This window comes from Parambassis ranga, chromosome 3 (assembly GCF_900634625.1).
Source record: "Parambassis ranga chromosome 3, fParRan2.1, whole genome shotgun sequence".
Classification (NCBI taxonomy): domain Eukaryota; kingdom Metazoa; phylum Chordata; class Actinopteri; family Ambassidae; genus Parambassis; species Parambassis ranga.
In genome coordinates, this window is record NC_041024.1 from 17,569,409 (window position 1) to 17,588,119 (window position 18,711).

Sequence of the window (18,711 nt, forward strand, 5' to 3'; positions counted from 1 at the left end):
CTTGTGGAGCAGGCCGAAGCAGCTGTGTTGTGTTTGTTGTCCAGTAGATGTCCTCAGAGATGTGCACCCCCAGGAACTTGGTGCTGCTCACCCTGTCCACTGCATCACTGTTGATGGTCAGCAGGGGTGCTGTGAAGGTAACAATCTCTTTGGTCTTCCCCACATTGAGGATGAGATTGTTGTCTTTGCACCACTTGACCAGTTGGCTCACCTCGCTCCTGTATTTTGCTTCATCATTGTTGGTGATTAGGCCCACCACAGTTGTATCATCTGCAAACTTGACAATATAATTGGTGTTGTGGCTGGGCACACAGTCATGAGTCAGCAGGATGAGGAGCACAGTCAAAGCAAAAAACCCTTGTGGGGCCCTCATGCTCAGCATGATGGTTTTTGGAGGTGTTGCTGCAGGCCCGTACATTTTGTGACCTCTCTATTAAAAAGTCTAGCACCCAGTTACACAAAGATGTCTTAAGTCTTAGGTGTCCCATTTTGGGTATTAGCTGCTGGGAGATGCCAGGGTACTGGAGAGGAGAATTTGGCCTATAGTGGAGTTTTAGTTCTGGCCACGGAACACTGGACCAGCTCTGTACCCTCCGAAGGGTACTAGAGGGTTCATGGGAGTTTGCCCAACCAGTCCACAGGTTTTGTGGATTTGGAGGTGTTCGACCGTGTACCTCATGGCATCCTGTGGGGAACGCTCTGGGAGTATGGGGTCAAATGCATCTATGTGATCTGGTGTATGTGAGGGTGTTTTTGTGTGTGTGTGAACTGGGAATTGCGCATTATGATGTCGTTGTTGTGGCTGTTCTTCAGCAGTTTTATTTCTCAAGATTTATTTCCCTCGCATGAAGTTTCATATTCTTCAGATCTGCCTTAATAAAGACAAATGTCCTTTTGTTGCTGTTTAAAATATTTGTCTCTTTTAAAATGTTTTCTCCAACACAAGTTGAGTTTAGCAAACTTTCCAGTCTGCTGACCTTTGTTTTTTTTGTCTGGTTGGATCTTTTTAGGTTTAGGTGCAAGTAGCACCCCCCTGTGTTCAGCATATAAAACTGCATATTTGAAATTTATATTAACATTTTTTAAACAAACATATTTGTATTGTAAATTGAGTAACACTTAATGTACAGAAAGAACCAGAGACTCAGATGTTAAATTGTATTCATTCCAACATAAAAATATTCATGTCTGATGATGATGATTCAGCAGAGATCACAATAACATAAATGGAGCTGGCCTTTCAGTTAGTCTTCATCTGGTTTACATGCAGCATGAGTACAGCCTCACTGTGTTTACACGTTTACCAAAAGTTTTATCAGAAACTGAGAAGAAAAACAAGAAGTTTTTGACTTTGAAAACCAGTCTACAATTCATTTTCCTTTTTCTTTTTGAAACACACAAATACAATATGTAATATGTTGAAATGTAGATTTTCTGGGAAAAGCTATAAGGCAGGAACCTTCTACATGCATTTTTGCAGGTGGAAAAAGGAGTCATATATACAGGAGCTGCTACATAAATGACAACAGCCATCAATACAGTGGATTGTTTTCTAAATTTACATAATGGATTCAAATGTTACAGTAAACAAGACAGAGATGCTACATCCATTTAAAAAGAATAACAAATGGATTTGAGTCTTTATAACTGCTAGCAAGGCAACTAATAAAGATTGTTTTAATAAATATATGCGTACATTATAGGTTTGCGATTTGACATTGTATTTAAATGACTTCTTTCCATACACCTGCTTAGATTTAGAACAGCCGCACCAGACTATTAAGCCCAGTCTAACACTTACGTAGGATTCACTCCTACAGCAGAAAAATAACTATATGACCTGCCTGAATTCTGTGATTTGTGACTTCGTAAAAAGACACACCCTATTTTTCTATATTATTTCTGTTGGTGGACTGCTATTATGCCATGGTCTGTATATTTAGTGTACAAAAATGCAGAATGTAAATTCCTTTGTCATGTAATCTGTTCTTGACGACTATAAACTCATTTAAAATCACACCCTCATCCTCACTGCACAATGTAAATGCTATCAACTTATAGTGTATATTAGTATTCTGCCCACAGCTAAGGTGATGTCATTTGAATCTGGATTTATGATGCTTTGATGCTTCTGAGAAAACACCAAAAAGGTATAAGAATATATCTCTTGACAAAATGCAGCAAAAGCTACGTGTTGCTCCTTTTGTTCCTGAGAGCAAAGGGGCTCTGATCAGGTTATAGTACCCAATGTCTTTACCCAGGAGGCCAACTGGTCTCAAGTCAGCACCCCTGTTTAAGGATATACTGTGATTAGACAGAATAGCTGGTTCCTTATCAGTTAAGTCTGTGGCCCATTTGGTCAACAAGCCTCAAGACAAACCACACAAATGCATAACATAATCAGTCAAACATGCAACACTTCCTGATTCTTTAAAACAAGCAGAACATACTGTAAGACAAGCCAACAACACTACTCATTACTCATTCAGGAATAGTTCTTTGCATTCTCTTTTCTCTGATGCTACAGAGTACCTGATGCATGGTCAGTTGTTTTTCACAGTTTAAATAAGGATCAACTCAGAAACTCTGCTGCTGTTCAGCTGATAATTCAGTTGCATTGACTGTGAATAAGTAGTAGTAATGCCCTCAGCAACAACTACTTACCAGTCTGTACAGCTTTAAATCATAAGCAGCTGCTCTGGAGCGCCGCTGTGCAGTCAAACACATACATGATGGTTAACACCTGTAAATGGGTCCACAAAACAAACTGAGTATGAAAAACTGAGCAAAGACCTGACTTCAGAAAGTGGAGATAAAATAAAAATGTTTTTTGTTTTGTTTTTTGTTGTTTTTTTTACAAAAAGGCAGCATCACATATTTTGCTTTACCACTAATCTGAATCGTTTTTTCAATTACAGGATGAACTGAACTTCAACAACTAGAAACAAAAAAATAAATAAAGCTGTAATGTGTCTGCTTTTACATCCAGGACTGACAGTATGAGACAGCTGCAGATACAAACTGTGGTAATTCTAATCCAGAATATGCTGACAGTAAACATGTAAAAACAGGCATGTGTTTCCTGTCCCTCCAGGCAGAGAAGGAAAAAAAGGTTAAAAAAAAAAGAGGTATAGGATGCATGCCGTGCATTTTGATGTGTATTTTGTTGTTGTAAGTGTTAAATGGTTCTTCACTCCACAGTCTGTTTGCTACTTCAGGCTTCATCTTCTTTATTTCTGCTCCTCAATTTCCCGTTTGACCTCCGCTACATAATGATGATCCTTCCCATGCGCCACCTCCATGATAGCCAGAGCCTAAGACAGAGAATAAGACCAACCATTTAGAAGTACCATTTCCATTAAAGGGGGTCAAACTGTATGTGTGATATGGTTAATGCAGGTAAGGACACTAACTCCATTATAGGAATGTGAACATCAGAAAGTGTAAAAATTTCTATCCACCCTGTATCTTACTAATCAGTATACCAACAGAGCGGATGTCATTTCACCTTCTTCAGAGCTCTGATTCCTTGTGTCTTCTTCTCAAGTCCCAAATACAGACGTCCCAGTTTCAAATACATGGACGCCACATTCAGAGAGTAGGTTGGATAGTGAACACTGCAGAGGGAGATTTTCATTTATAAACCAAGATTATTGCCCAAATAAGACTAGGAGGTTCAGTATCTGCAGAAGAATCTCCCTGGCCAATCATTTTACCTGTAAGGTTGAACAATCTTCTCCCCATAGCTCATAGCACCGTCCCAGTCCTGCATGTAGAGACATACACCCATGGCCTGGTACATCATGTGCAGCATGTAAACATTGGTGTCTGCAAATATTGCTCCCATCTTCTCCTGGCTGAGCTCACACATTTCCAGCAGCTCACTGGGGGGTGCAAGACAGTCAAGGAATAATGGTACACACTGAGATGCAGAGATAAAAGGATGATAAGGAGAACCAAGAAGTCAAGAGGATATTTTTGTAGTGTTTGGCTCTTCTGAACTCCTCGATGACATTCTTGGCATAAAGGACCATTGTGCAGATTTCTTCTGGTTCTGGTGGAGAGCTCAGCTTCCTGATTTCCATTTTTGCCATGTCCTAGAGAATGACCCAAAATTACATAAACAAATGTATCTTACACAAGATAATATGTCAATCAGTTTATTTTAAGAAACTATGTCACTGCAGAGAAGTAGCTGGGTCTTCCCTTCACACTATTCTGGGGCAACTTTTAATCATGTTGTGGATTCTTTTGTGGAAAGCAACTAAATTAGATACACACCAATAAGTTGGTATGCTTCACCCCCCAGTCGGCTTTATTTTTTGAGCACAGTGTTAAGGCACTGTCCCACAGTGCAATGGGCAATTAAAGCTGCTATAGTTAAAAATTATAAGAAACATCTGAATGACAGAAAACCACAAAATTACACTGATTGGCTAATGCAAAGCAGAGATAAAGTATGTGAAATGTACTGCCCATTGTAGAGAACTGGGACACAACTATATTGTGTATCTTGTGAATACTGCATCACCTTATGGTGTATTCCAGCCAAATGTCGCACCACAACCGAGCCCATGCATGCACTGCAGCTGTGACAGACATTACCTATTTACTGTCCAAATATTACTATATGCTTTATGCTATACAGTAAACACATCCAGTAATTATTGAAGAGTCTGCCTCCTAATCCTGCATGCTCCTACAAACAATAAACGTGTATTTCTAGTTGTAGCAGGGAGATAAGTCAACAGTACCTTAGACTTGGTGGTGCACTCAGTACACTGGCATGTGAAGAAGTAGGAATCTAACAACCTCTCTTGCCTGTCCTCCGTGGGATAGAGCAGGTCTATGTAACTGTCAAATATCTACAAAGAGAGAACAATGACAAAACTATTTAACTTGACCATATACATTTACATAGTAACTGTATCTGGTTTCAAACCTCCTATGTTTACATAGAGAAGAGTAAGCCTGAGTCTTCCCTTCACACTATTCTGGGGCAACTTTTACGTTGCCCCTAAGTTTACTTACCTCTTCTCCTGGGTTTATCTCTTTAACAGCTCTGACCTCAGCCACTGTTCCTTTATAAGTCACTATGACATTAGGACTACAGCTGTGGTTCATCAGTGCTACACTGGAAGGAAAGAAAACAGAAAAGTGTGAAATCAAATCCTTCTGATAAAACCCAGCATTCAGCAGATGATGATGGTGATGGTGATTTACACCCTGAATACAATCTTTACACAAATTAGGAAGCTATGAAATAAACAGGCTAAAATGAACCTGATAATAATTAAAACCTTGTCAAGGAAAGGAAGTGGCACTGAAGAGATGGGAAGATATTCATGTAAAGACACATCAGTGCACAAAACTGATGAGTGGATAAACTTCTGTCTGAATGACTTACTCAGGAAAAACTGCTGATCCCAAATGGGACAGCTCTTCATCCTCAATGGTAAAACCATTACAGTTAACCTGGACACAGAAGAAAGACAGAAGAACCCAAGAGGGTCAGAGAAAGAGAGGGGAGTAGGCACAAACAAACAGGTGGAGTCAGAGAGAAAACAGCAGGGTAATAAAAGTAATAAAATATAAACTTGCATCACTCTCCATTCTGCTACATTGTGACACCTCCTCTTCACTCAGGTGAAGGAAATCTATGTTGTGATAACAACACATAAAATGTCTTTCCATTAATGTAGCGTGAGGGGAAAAGAGACAGCAGCTCTGCCAGACAGATCAAACTAAACAGCTGTGGAGCTAAACAGACAGAACCCAGTAAATGTGTAACACAGATCGTGGTTTTTACTAACATGCTTCTGTGTGAGTCCATCTGCTAACAAGCACAGGATCTCTGAAAATGGAAAGTGGGAAAATCTAAATCTGATATTGTAAACATACTATATTAACACAGTGTGTGTCTAAATGCGTTTGTGTGCAACCTACAGCATGCCCCCTACAGAAAGGTCAACACCTGTCTGTGTGTCTCTGCTAAGCCTAACCTATCACACACAACAGTAACCAACAAAATTCAAATTACCTGCTGGCTTTAAATCAACTGATTTATAGCTAGTTAAAAAGTCATGCCTCAGCATATATTAAATTTTTTAGAGGAGGACGGGACACAAGCTGAGCAAGGACTTCACCACAGCTTGGAGCGTCCCGCAAAGAACTCAATCTCATCTGGGCTCAGCTCTCAGTGGAAGCACATCACTTCCCAGGCTTATTGTTTACAGAAACACTCAAGAAGTTGGGGGGTAGCATCTGTACTGTTAGAAATAATTAATAATAATACATAAGACGTGTAATCTTGATTTTTGACAACACAGTGTTTCATTAGCAGTGTGCAGATTTACCTGTGCAAAGAGCTCAGTCAGAGCCTGATCATCAGGAAAGTCACTGATGCTTCTGGAGTAGAAATGATGTATTGCTGCTATGTCTGCATGGTTCAGTTCTTCTTTTGTACTGTCCATCTTATCTAAATCTGTGCAAAGAAATGAGAAGCAGAGAGGAAAAAGGGGACAAGTGTCAATTCATCCATTTTTTTCATAGTTGAGGATGTTACTGTGATTATCTGCTAAAGTTTTATAGAGGAACCACTCAGCGGTGGGCTGAGTGCAGACTATACGACTGTTACAGGCCATGTGTCTTTGCCAATCACACAAACTCACATAGCTACAGACTGGTGGCAGCAGCTGGCCAACCATTTGCTTTGTGTGCATGAAAGACAGGTGTGAAGGTTAATTCTGTGACAATCCCGCGGTGACACATCTGAGTCGACAACAGCTTAGACTAAATGATAATTCCAAACAAAGCAGAGAAAACCGTTTTTGGGCCACTGAGGTAAACAAGAATCTTGTTTTGTCATCATGCACTGTGTGATTAGGACCACTGGAAGCAGCTTTACTCCTTTCATTAAATATTCTTAACTATAAAGCACAACAGAAGAAGAAGAGTTTCACTTTCTTGCCTCATAATTATGAATTGAAATGGAGTTGTGTTATGCCAACATGTCTCAGTATACTCTCAGCCTCTGAGAAAAATGTACCAGAGTACCTTGCTTGAAGGCACAGTGGCAGTCGATGTTAAAGAAAGGAAGGGAGTATGAAATTACTGCACCCAGAATCTAGGGATTTAAGTCCCAGTGCTCTGCACACACTGAGTGAATGAAACAGACAGAACCAGGACTGGAGGCTACAGCACAGGATATTAATAGAGACACTGCAGAGACACAGCAAGATCACACACATACACACACTGCACCATGTAACTAAAAGAGCATGGATATGTAACTAACCGTACTGATCATTTATTCATGCACACACACACACACTGACTTACGAGATTCAAACTCTTTGAGCAGAAGCAACCTTTCTGAGGGGGTGCGCTCTGTTGAGACTCTCTGTAATATGATACATGAAAGAATTTTACTAAACACAGAAAAAGACATCACAACATAACTTTTGTTTTTTGACATTGCACAAAATTCTATCTCTATTTTTTAAACATTAAGGTTAAATTAAAAACACAATAATGTTCAGTTAACACTACAAAAGGTCTCCTTGATGGCAAAGATGAACGATACAGGATGAGACAGGTTAACTCAACTTATATGACTCATATTTAAATTTGTTAGTCTTTTACGGGTCTGACAAACAGCTCTCAATAAAAGAAACTTAAAGATTTAATTTTCTGTGTAATTTTATCATTACACTACCTGTTTCATGATTATTCTGGCCACCAGTCTGACCGTTTCTGACGGACACCAGTTGTCCCCATATGCAACCATGGCTACACACTCCAGCTTGTGCATAGGCCAATCCCCTCTCTGTACAAATACACACAAACACACACACAACAGAAGTAAGAAGTTGGCTACAGATCATTTCACTTAACTCGCTTGCGGTCTGATTAATTATTGCATCTCAAAACAAATCATCCATACATTATTACATACACCTCTATCTCTCCTGTGTGTGTATTTTTCTGCAGTGCACTGAGTTTCTTTTGTACCATGACACTAAAACTAGACAGTGAGGAGATGGACGGAATCGCCATAGCAACAACAGTGAACATGTGCTCGCTCTGCCTCTGGATGATCCTGCATGAAGCACTTGTGAACTGGTTCTCGATATGTGGCCATGATGCCAAGGCAGGTCACACAACCACTAAACTGCAGCAGAGATGCACATTTTTTTTTACTTCAACAACACAAATATGTTAGAGTATATGCACCCAAAGCACTCAAGAAACCAAGTCACTGGCTACATAAATACAATTAAATTGCTTATTGTCATCCTACATGCAATATAACAACAGTTCCTTGAGCTATTTATGAAAAAGTGCCACATATAGAGGGAAATTACAAATTCTCCATGAAAAGGTACAAACAGACCCTCTTACCTGACAGTCAACATTGCAGTAATAGGCTTGCTTACATTTACCACACTTAAACAGGTCTTCTCTCCTGTAATGACAACAAATGTATACACTTACACTTGTGTTAAGAGGGACCAGTTAATATGGACTTACATTATAATCCTACTATCACATGAAAAATAAAATGATCTGGTTTATTTGAGATTCCATTACTAATTAAAGTGTAACATCTATTTTATCATGTGACGCACAAATTAATTCAAGACTTACAAATCCATTTCTGTAAACATTTTCAGTTCAAAACACATTAAGTCAGTCTGAGCATGTGGGACTGTACAGGAACAATGTACACACACACATCCACCCCTGGCCTTCTCTCTGGGCTCCTCCTCTTTTGGGACACATGCACACTTATATTTAGCACCCTAACCTTTTAGTGCTCTACAAACCTTTGAATGGCAGCTTGGGTAGGACACGTGGATGTGTGAATGAAAGTGTGTGATGAGTTAATGTAACTGAAGAGTTAAAGTTAAACAGATCTCATTTGGCAACCTAAAGATAGAAACTTTGACAGATCGCTGCATTGAATTACTCTTTGTGTTTTGGACACAATCTGCCCACACACACACACACACCTACACATGACGGTGCCCTGTGAGTGCTGCATCCTGGCCTTTTGAACCAATCCACGTCCTACACAGTAGCTAGTGAAAGGAAGGGTGTTTACACGTGTAATGGTACAAGAGGTCACTACCTATAGTTTGTGACATTCTATTTTAAATACTATTCAGTAGCATGCTACTACCGGCCAGGGCTATAGAAATGAACATTTTTAGCGTTAACATCGACCACTTTGAGCTCTTTCAGCTCTGCATTGCTACAAACAAACACTGCAGCGTCCGTCAGGTGAGCTGCCTCTCCGCACTGACCTATTTTAAGTCTGCACCAGTTAGGTAGGTGTCCAGAGGTTTTAAAGGCAACCTAGCAAGGTAATGAGGTTAGCCGGCATGTGGCTGGACTTACGGTGCATCTTTGCTTCGCTTTACAAGTTAATGTGACAAGAATAAATTAGGTGCTCGCTACAGAGATACACAGTTGTTTTTCTCAGCTCTCACAGAGATGGGGTGCAGATTTACCTGGTAAAGCAGTGATCACAGTACACTCCTCTCTCATTCACTGTCAACACGTAGGAGTAGGCAGGGCAGGCGAACACCAGCTCCCCGACCGCAAAGTGCCTCACCGAGCGCAGTCCCCTGCCTTTGCCCGGACTCAGGAACCTTTCCGTCCCCTCTATACCTTCGTTCTTCATGGTTTTATTCTGTTTTACGGTTCTCCGGTCAGATACCACCTGTGTCTGCTCGGTGCTCTAATCAGCTTCTGCCCGAGCTGCTTCTTCTTCCCCGGTATTCAGTGTGTGAGCTCTGGCCGCTATCGCCCCCTGCAGGTAAGGCGGCAGGAGCGGGAGAGCAGCAAGTCACACAGCAGAGGTACAAATGCAGCTTGTGATCCTGTAGTGCAAAAACGTTAGGAGGTGTAGGCCTACTTTGCTGCTGTTGACTGTTTTATATGTATATCTTGATGATTTATGCAAATGAATCAGAGCAACTGTGACCATGCTCTGTCAGTCAAACACTAGATGAATAACATTTGTTTTTAAATAAATGTTTTTTGTAAACATTTTTTGTAAAGGAGCTTGACTGGCCTACACATCTTTTGATCACATGGAATATGGATGCTGCCGACCAAATATGTATACACAATATGTATGTGCGATTTGCAGCTGCAAGGAGGCAGCGCAGAAAATCGACACATATTAGGTGGTTACTGCCCCAATATGCTGCAATGTAGATTTCATTTAATTGTTCAAATATTTCCCAAATTGTAGCCCTGAATACCTCATAAGTTTGTCAGAGATCGCGTTCAGATTTTAAGAACCTCCTTAAGAGTGGAAAACATTCCTTATTTAAATATTCAAGCCTCACAATGCATGTAAAATTCATGCACAGCTGCTACATTGTGCCTCTTTAAAAAAACAAGGTGAGGGAAAAAGAAGTTTGGTTTACCACCAAACAGATCACTGGCCTATTAACATTAAAGCAGCAATATGTTTTTAAAGTGCCAGAAAACATTAACAGACCAATAGCAGGGTAAGCTTGTACTTGCTGGAGTTTATCATCCACTGAAGAAGACCAAGACACTTCACACACTTTAGCTTATATATAAATGCATTTATTTAAGTTAATCATTTCTCCTCATTCAAAGTTGAATTTCTGCAGTATCTATAAAACAGGGAACAGTTAGAAGCGCTGTACAGTCTGACAACAAAACTAGGAGCCGCAGCTGAGTACACTGTGTATATATGTACATACTGTACACACACTGATGTAGGTATATACAAAAATATACACTTTTACACATGACCCCCTTGTGTTCATCTCACCCACCGTCGATTTTAACACCAGTCATTCTACAAAGCCACATTTCTTCAGAAAACATTACTTTTACAGTATATTGTTGGCTATGTGCATGTTCAGCCCCTCTCAGGCCCTGACTCATGTACACTGATACAGTCACTTGTAGCAAAAGATGGAGAAGCTTAAGCTGTCCTGAGCTGTGTGTCTCAGCATATCAGAAAGGGCTCTTATTCTGTTAATCCTAAAAGGGGATTAGAGGTGGAGCAAGAGGTGATAAGGTCCTGATTTTAAGACAGATCCTCACTCCTCTCTCTGATTAAAGGAAACGCTGAGAGTACACAGAGCTTGACCTTCACTCCTTCTCTTGTGTTGAACTCCAGTAAAGTGTGGATTGCTTCCATTCAGCACAGTGACTGAAGTCCTGCTGGCTGAGTGGGGAGGACATCCTAGCGACTTGTGTTCAGTTAAAGCCAACTTAGCTTAAATGCTGCTGATGTTGTTTCTCACATTTAAAAACCTGAAACTGTTGATTATAAATCTGCACCAAATCAGCAGTAAGAGCAGTGCTCCTCCACAGCGTCCTCTACAGGTTGATGTAGAGAGAACAATAAGACACACAACATCCAGTTGACCCAATGCCTCCTCATTGTAAATTTTCCAAAGACGCTCACTCCTTCTTATTCTTTCTTATACAGAAAAAAAAACAGGAAGAAACTTTGGCACATTGTGCTAAAGATGTAAACATTTAATGATCCAATCAAAATGAGGCGCTGCTCTTCTCAATTATTATTATGTCATTTCCTCTGTGTAGAAAGAAAAAGGGCAAAAAACACCTTCACAACAATAAGACTAGTTTGAAAAGAAAAAGGCTTCAAACAAACTTGAATGGTTGCAGTAGACAGTGCTGCCCCGGCCACTCTGCAGTTTAGTTTTTATGCCTGTTCTGTGGAGTACTGATGCTCATTTGCACTTTCAAACTTGCATCAGACATCCACTGCCTCAATTAGTGTCTATGTAAGAATGGCAACAGAGGGCGCTACACACTACAAAAAGATGTCTAGATTCTGCTCTTCTGGTTTGAAATCCCTCCATTTGACAGGTGCTTCTGTGCATTAAGATTTAATAACAACACATGATGATTTCAGATTTACTCATTAGTAGGTGACAATTGTTTTTCTTATGAAAGAAACAGAAACACACACTCACCAGCTCTACACCAGGGTGACGCAGGCTTTACATCTACCCTCTGTCTCTTCTAATTCATCATTTATAACAGTACCGCAGGAATAAATAGACTTTTTAGGAGACATGTGCAATCAAATAAAATGTCTGTTGTAAATATACTGGTGTACTCCACTAGAGCCTCTTCCGTTTAAATGCTGTAGTAGAGGAATATGATTTCAAAATTCAAAGTATTGCAACATCCTTTACAAAATTAAGACACTGAAATTAAGATATTTCAAATCTAACAGCTCATTTCCATCCTGATTTTCAACAACTCTGACTGAAACACATCACATTAGGGCAACATCAACCTTTCCTCACATGTTGGCTTGTGTCTTTCCTTTCTGGCCTCATATCTGTGGGTCCTGTGCTTTGCAGCACAATGCAGCAACCTATCAAGTCACAGGATAGGCTTTTTAAGCAGCTGCGGTGTCAGCTGAACACTCACTCCACTTTCAGATGCACATATAAGACAAGGCAAACATCAAAAAACAAAGTAACACAATGAAATGGCAGAAAACAAAGTGATTAAACAGAAGAAGCAAAAGAATCCGACAACACAGCTAACATGGCCGGATGTCTTTGTCAGTTGGCAGCTCAGTAAAAACGTTTAAGAGAATGTAAGAGGGTTTTACAAGGAAGGATGTAAATGTAGCTATTTGACAGATTCGCAGGTTGCAGCTCCTCTCTAAACTCTGTTCAGATATTTTGTTTGTTGCCATAAAGGTGCCAAGTGATGATTCACTACAAATTTAATCCAAATCCATTTTTCCTGACTCCACCTTCATTACTCACTCAACAGTACAGAGGATTACAGCAGTAACAGATGAAGTGATGAAGAAGCCCAGAAGACAAGTGTTGCAAAAACGAAAAGAACTCATCAGGAAATGGACCCACAAGCAGATGAACATACTGTAAATCATTTCTGACAGAAATACCTTGAAAGTGACTCAGTACTGTTTTATGACACCTAAACATTGCTGCTGAGATGCCGAAAGCAACAACAAAAGTTCTTATTATCTTCTCTCTGCAAAAAGTATGAAACAGAGCGGCCTGCTGGTGCAGCCAGAGCAGTCTGCTCCCTCCAGCAGCAACAGACTGAGGATAAACAGTAAAACCTTGTTTCTCAACAGATGGCTCATCTATCCAGAGAAAAAAATGATGTTGATGCAAAACACTACTGACAGAGTGTTACTGTGGGTCCATGTAGGTGATACATGCAGTTAGAGGAACACATGTGCACCCACAAGTCAGGCCTTTTCATTTTGCATGGCATCTGCTCTCCAGCTATTATCAAAGTTTTTCTCTGTCAAAGAAAAGAGGGAGCTCTGATGTCTGTGACTAAATAAAAAAAAACATTTCTTGTAGGCCTTCATCACTTTTCTTACATGTACAGAGATGACTCTTCTTTTATGCATACACAGTCAAGTTTAAATCTGGTCTCTCTTTTGTCGCATTGGAAAGTAAAGATTGATAAGGATTTTTTTCAACCTGACAAATAGGAAGTGGCCACAAACTAATCCTGCTGGGCAGCTATCCACATACAGTTACACTTTACAAGTGCTTGTTTTCAATTGTGGAAACCAAATGACACTTTCACCTCACAGAGGCAAGTACCTGAAGCTGTGGCCAGTGCTACATATAACCTTTCTGTGCAGGATGCTGACAGTCAAACAGGAAGTTGTTTTGTTTTGTTGACAAGACAGCATGGCGGGATAACTCAGGCCTTTTAAAGGTTGGTGGATGTAATGTTCTTGCTCAATACTTAACTGATAACAAAGGCTTATTAATCATTTACTAGATGATTGATAAGCCTTTAGCCAGGTTTAAAATAAAAAAAACTGCCAGTGCATGCATGTTGAATGTAGCATTCTACCACTCTGTAGGAGCTGTAACATCTCACTGTTGGTGTTAATATGAACAGGTCAGCTCTAGAGAAGCTGCAACAAAAGCTCAGTTTGGTTGTGATTATAGACAGCAGCCCTCCTTCAATGGCGACACAGACACAGCAAAGGAAATGATCGTGCAGAAAAATTAGAGATGGTCAAATTAGACTGTTGCCTGTGCGGCAGTCAGAGATCAGCGAGTGTGTGTAAAGAAAAGCTCCTCTGGTAATCCTGAAACTCAAAATATCCTTTTAAAAACTGGTTCCATTTTTTTGACAAAAGTAAACAAAATAAGACTGATAAAAGAGTTTTGTTTGTCTATTTTCTTCAGAGACACAAATGTGTGGAAGTGAGGATGCTGCAGCAACCAGTGTTGCAGCCAGAAGACAAATCTTCCATGTGGGCTTCATGACACTTCCTGGTTCCAGGAACTCCATTTCCCAAAGTACAGCAGCCCCTCCCTTAAACCCCTTCACCTCCCCAAAACAGAATCTGTAGAAAAAGAACTGTATAGAAAACAAAGCAGAACACAGAGCACCTTCTCACCTCTCTGTTGATTCTGTAAACCAGTAAGACTAAATGAGAGGAAAAGCTCAAAGAATCGAGTCCATTTCCTCCCTTCACATCGCAACACACCTCCCCCGAAAACCACAACCTGAAGCCTCCAAGAACAAAAAAGCTCCTGTAAGCCTCCACAGAAAACAGGAAGAAATTAAAAATATGAATAAGAAAATAAAATAATTAAGAGTTCTGTTTCACCAGCATTACAGAAAATAAAAGAACAAAAAAAATCACTTGTCATTTGCCTCTGGAACCATCAATAATCAATGAGGTATGTAGTTTGAAACAAAAGCCTCTTCATCGCTTTTATCCTCATCATCATCATGATCATCCCTGTCCATCCATCAGCTTCCTGTTTACTCCATCATGGTCTACAAGCCCCTCCCCCAGTGGGTGTGGCTCATTATTTCAGGAAGGGGGGATGATTTGGGGGAGAGGAGTGTACACTTGACTGGCTGCACCTCTGAGGAGGAGGAGGAGCAAGGAGGATTCATTTATCCATCGAGTTTGTCTTTCTCCTTGAATCTATGCGTCGTGTTATCCGCGTCTTAGCGTCTGTTGGTGTCTCTTTCCGAATATCCGAGTCCTCCTGGGGTCTGCTCCGCCCCCTATGATTGTAAATTCAAGGTGAACTTCCACTGTTGGTTGAGGCTCGGGCTGCAGACCTCCACAGTGAGTCCGCCCATCCTGGCACTGCGGCTGTCCAGGCAGAGGTTACTGCCCACGTGACGAAGTTTAGAGTTGGACTCAATCTGCTCCCATTTCTGTATGAAACAAACACACCAAAAATAAAACCAAGAATTCAGCACAGAACGTTTATCTTATTTTCTCAAGTTGCTCTAACAGATATTAAACCAAACTGGCTGTGTTTACCTGTCTGCTGTCATTCTCTCGACAGCCTTGTAGTTTGATGAGGGAGCCAGCTGTTCTGTCTACCACAGTCAGACACAGGTCCATGTGTTTAACTGATTTATCCTTAGTTAGAGCCCATTCCTTTAAAAAATACATATAACATGTAAACATATTAGCACCTGGATCCCAAGCAGTGCAGTAGACAATGTTTGCAATATTGTGTCCTACTCGATGCTTAATGTTACAATGCAACTTTACAGTGATGGGCTAGTACTGTAGGTTTCTATAACCAGTCCAGTTGCCATTCACAGCCATCCATTCAGGCTCATATAGAGTAAACAAGGTGTGGGTGGTCAAACTGACAAAGGGTGTCTTGAAATGTGAGAGGGGCGGACCTTCCTGTCCTCTTCCTAGTTGCTATTTAAACTTTAAAATGTGAATGTTTCGTCTGCGATAGGTACAGATTTTTCAAAAAGGTCAAGTTGCTTTGAATCAACAAACACAAGTGGTAACAGATAACAGTGGACAGCCCCCTTACAGCACCCTTAACAGTGGAGTAGTGAGACCTTATTTAAGTATCTGTCATTTTAGACTGACATCTACATCCCTTTAAAACATCCTGTCATTTCTCTCTTCATTAAAGTCAATGCACTTAATGTCAAGCTATATTTGTTGCAGCAAACCTTGTTTGTAAAAACAAAAAAATCTTGTGAGGCAAAAAATTGGAAAATGAGGAGGGTAAATCTGATATGCAAAGCCAATGGACTTTAACTCCGAGTGACAGCGAGTTTCTGCTCTACACCTGTCATTCTATTTTAGGAAAAGAACCATTTGAGAAACTGCTGACAGCAGAAGCTGACACACATGGTGTACACGCTCTACATGTAAAGTGCTCCAATGTCTACACTTCCTTAAACAGTAATGTTAAAATACTTCCATGTTAACTCGCATGTGTGCAGCTGAACTAATGAGGTCAAAGTTAAATAACTTGTGTCTTATGCGTGTCCTCTCATAGGTGAAACCTTTAATAACACACACTGTGCTTTCACCACGTGGACCACCGCCTGCCACCCAGGTGTGTCTCCAAGCCAAGAGTTTGACAAGCTGACCTGCGTGTGTCGTCGTGGTAACGCTACCTGGTTTCCTCCAGCGTTGTGACATTCATAGATGCCCACCACCCCGTCAGCAAAATGACCCAGAGTGTCCAGGCAGTTTCCTCCCTGCTGCAAGGCTCCAAAAGCAATGTCCTGGTGATCAGGCACCCTAAACACATACAGACACACCTGTATATCAGCTGCTTCATAGTCATTTTAAACATATTGTGATACTTTTTAAATTAATCAGTAGGATAAAAACTGTAACACAAAAGAGGGCCATGTGAAAAAATGTGGTTTTAGGACAATGTCTGAAATTATTCACATTTCCACCTGCCTCGTTTATACATTATTAAACTCATTCATGCAAGTGAGAAATTGCAAACCTGACAAAATGTAATAATGAGCTCGAATTACAGTTGCTGGTAATTTCTAGTCATCAGTGTCATTACACTGATTTAAAAGTCTTATCAAGTATAAAAGATTATGGCATGAGAAAACGACTGCTGCTCCCCGAGCTGTGGTTTGTCTTCTATGATATTATTCTCCATCAGCCTCGTTTTCGTACCTCAGTTCAGGATAGACGTTCTCCAGGTACCATTTAAAAGGCTTACAGGCTAATCTCTTCTTCATCTCCAAGCGACTCTGGATGCTGAGAAAGAGACACACAGACAAGGATTAAAGAGTTGATCATTTGTGGTTTTCAATATGCTAGTCATTCATTCAATAAGAGCAGAGAGAGGAGGCCCAGGGCATGTCTGAGGCTGCATCCTCTGGGGAAAATAACTGCTTTGGCAAAAACTAGACAGGTCATGCCAAGTATGTTTGCACAAGGCAAGATAACAAGCATTTTTATAGTTGTCTAGCTACACTGTATAAATGCGAGTGCCTGAAAATCTGGATGAATGTAGTGTATGGACAATTAAATAAATCTGTAAATGCAACTTGTGTCCCAGTTACATGCACTCACAATTTTAATGATCTACAACAATTCCACCTCTGCTTCTACTACTTCTATACTGTGACGGTGGATACAAACCATCATCTTGTTTTTCTTTAGCTTTATTGCTGTTAACATTTGTCATTGATCCTTTCAGGACATCATAAATATTTGCTATTGTGCTACTACTATGAGTAACTGACTCGTGTTACTTTGATACATACATTAACAGTAAACTAATAAACCCATTTATACAGCTGCCTTTGTAATTTTATGATCCAACTCCATTTTTATGTCTGACTCCTGTGAGGCAGGATCATTTGCAGTACTTACTTTCCATAGGGAACATTCCTCGCTGATGGGACAGCAGCGTAGTAGAAGTTCTTATACTCATCCATCCATACCTCTGCTGCTCTCCTTGTGTTCCTGAGAGGAGGAGCAGAAAACAATTTTAAAAAAGGAAACTCAGGTAGAGACAGACAAAAAGGAGACATTAAATAAGGTGAAAACCACATTGAGACCAAGGTGTGGAACAAATAAAGAGATGAAACTAAAACCAATGAGCCAGCTGATCTGTGTGGCAGATGAAGATGAAGGATGGACTGCAGACACACATACACACCGTTAGGTGGCAGAGTTCTGCAGGTGACACAAATGAGTGTGTCTTTCTTTTCCAGTTGCTGCAGTCATTGCTTGATGCTGCCAAGCAAAGCAACATGTTGACATCCAGAGACACTCTGTCAACTTTTTATTATTCTGATGATGTAACAGACTACTGTCAGTCGCATTTGGTGTTAGAGTGAAATACGACTTGTTCAAACCTTCTTTATACAACAGGATTATAAAGTCTGACACTGTTGATTTTCCCTCTGACTGAGTGCAGATGAAAAAAAACAGCCTCTACACATTTCCCAGTTTAAAAAAAATCTGGCCAGGGTCCTTCAACAGTAAACAAACACTGGCAAATTAGCACTTAAATTAATTTGAAGTATTAATCATGGTAGGAGTTTTATGAGTTGCCTAATGCTGACTGAGTAACAGGCAGCAGTCCATGTTACACCAGCTGGACCAGAGAATAGGTGCTGAGCACAGTTATCAAGTTCATTTAAGATGGATTAATTACACGATTAATCAACATCTATTTTAATAATCTGTCTGTTATGTCTGCTTATCGTGTGGGAGGAGCTGATGCATTGATATTTAAATTGTACAGAACAATCTCAGAGCATCACACAAACACTGAGTACAGCACAGCACCAATCCACTAGAAGCAACAAGGCAAATGCCCCCCCAAATGCCCCAATATAATAAATATTTCAATGTTTTAGGGATTAATGGGTGTTTTCAGTGTGCAGCCAGCC

General features: G+C 40.4%; 2 protein-coding genes across 2 annotated transcripts in view; both read right to left on the bottom strand.

Annotated features, from left to right (window-relative positions):
• Nucleotides 1-1,342: 1,342 nt before the first annotated feature.
• On the bottom strand, nucleotides 1,343-9,775 carry LOC114433955 (N-lysine methyltransferase SMYD2-A-like). The gene is made up of 12 exons (XM_028402782.1): nucleotides 9,516-9,775; nucleotides 8,404-8,467; nucleotides 7,718-7,828; nucleotides 7,342-7,402; nucleotides 6,357-6,484; nucleotides 5,408-5,475; nucleotides 5,032-5,134; nucleotides 4,755-4,865; nucleotides 3,977-4,097; nucleotides 3,717-3,891; nucleotides 3,509-3,617; nucleotides 1,343-3,314 (listed from the first exon to the last, which is right to left on the bottom strand). The coding sequence occupies exons 1-12, from the start codon at nucleotides 9,686-9,688 to the stop codon at nucleotides 3,231-3,233; spliced, it is 1,308 nt and encodes a 435-aa protein (XP_028258583.1). The 5' UTR covers nucleotides 9,689-9,775; the 3' UTR covers nucleotides 1,343-3,230.
• Nucleotides 9,776-11,517: 1,742 nt separating this feature from the next.
• galnt2 (UDP-N-acetyl-alpha-D-galactosamine:polypeptide N-acetylgalactosaminyltransferase 2) overlaps nucleotides 11,518-18,711 on the bottom strand; it is a 39,122-nt gene continuing 31,928 nt past the window's right edge. Inside the window, exons 12-16 of the mRNA XM_028401593.1 lie at nucleotides 17,684-17,776; nucleotides 16,979-17,062; nucleotides 16,453-16,579; nucleotides 15,338-15,457; nucleotides 11,518-15,228 (exon numbers count right to left, since the gene is read on the bottom strand). Of these exons, the coding sequence (XP_028257394.1) occupies nucleotides 15,073-15,228; nucleotides 15,338-15,457; nucleotides 16,453-16,579; nucleotides 16,979-17,062; nucleotides 17,684-17,776 (580 nt within the window). The 3' untranslated portion in view covers nucleotides 11,518-15,072. The remainder of the gene's footprint in view (nucleotides 15,229-15,337; nucleotides 15,458-16,452; nucleotides 16,580-16,978; nucleotides 17,063-17,683; nucleotides 17,777-18,711) is intronic.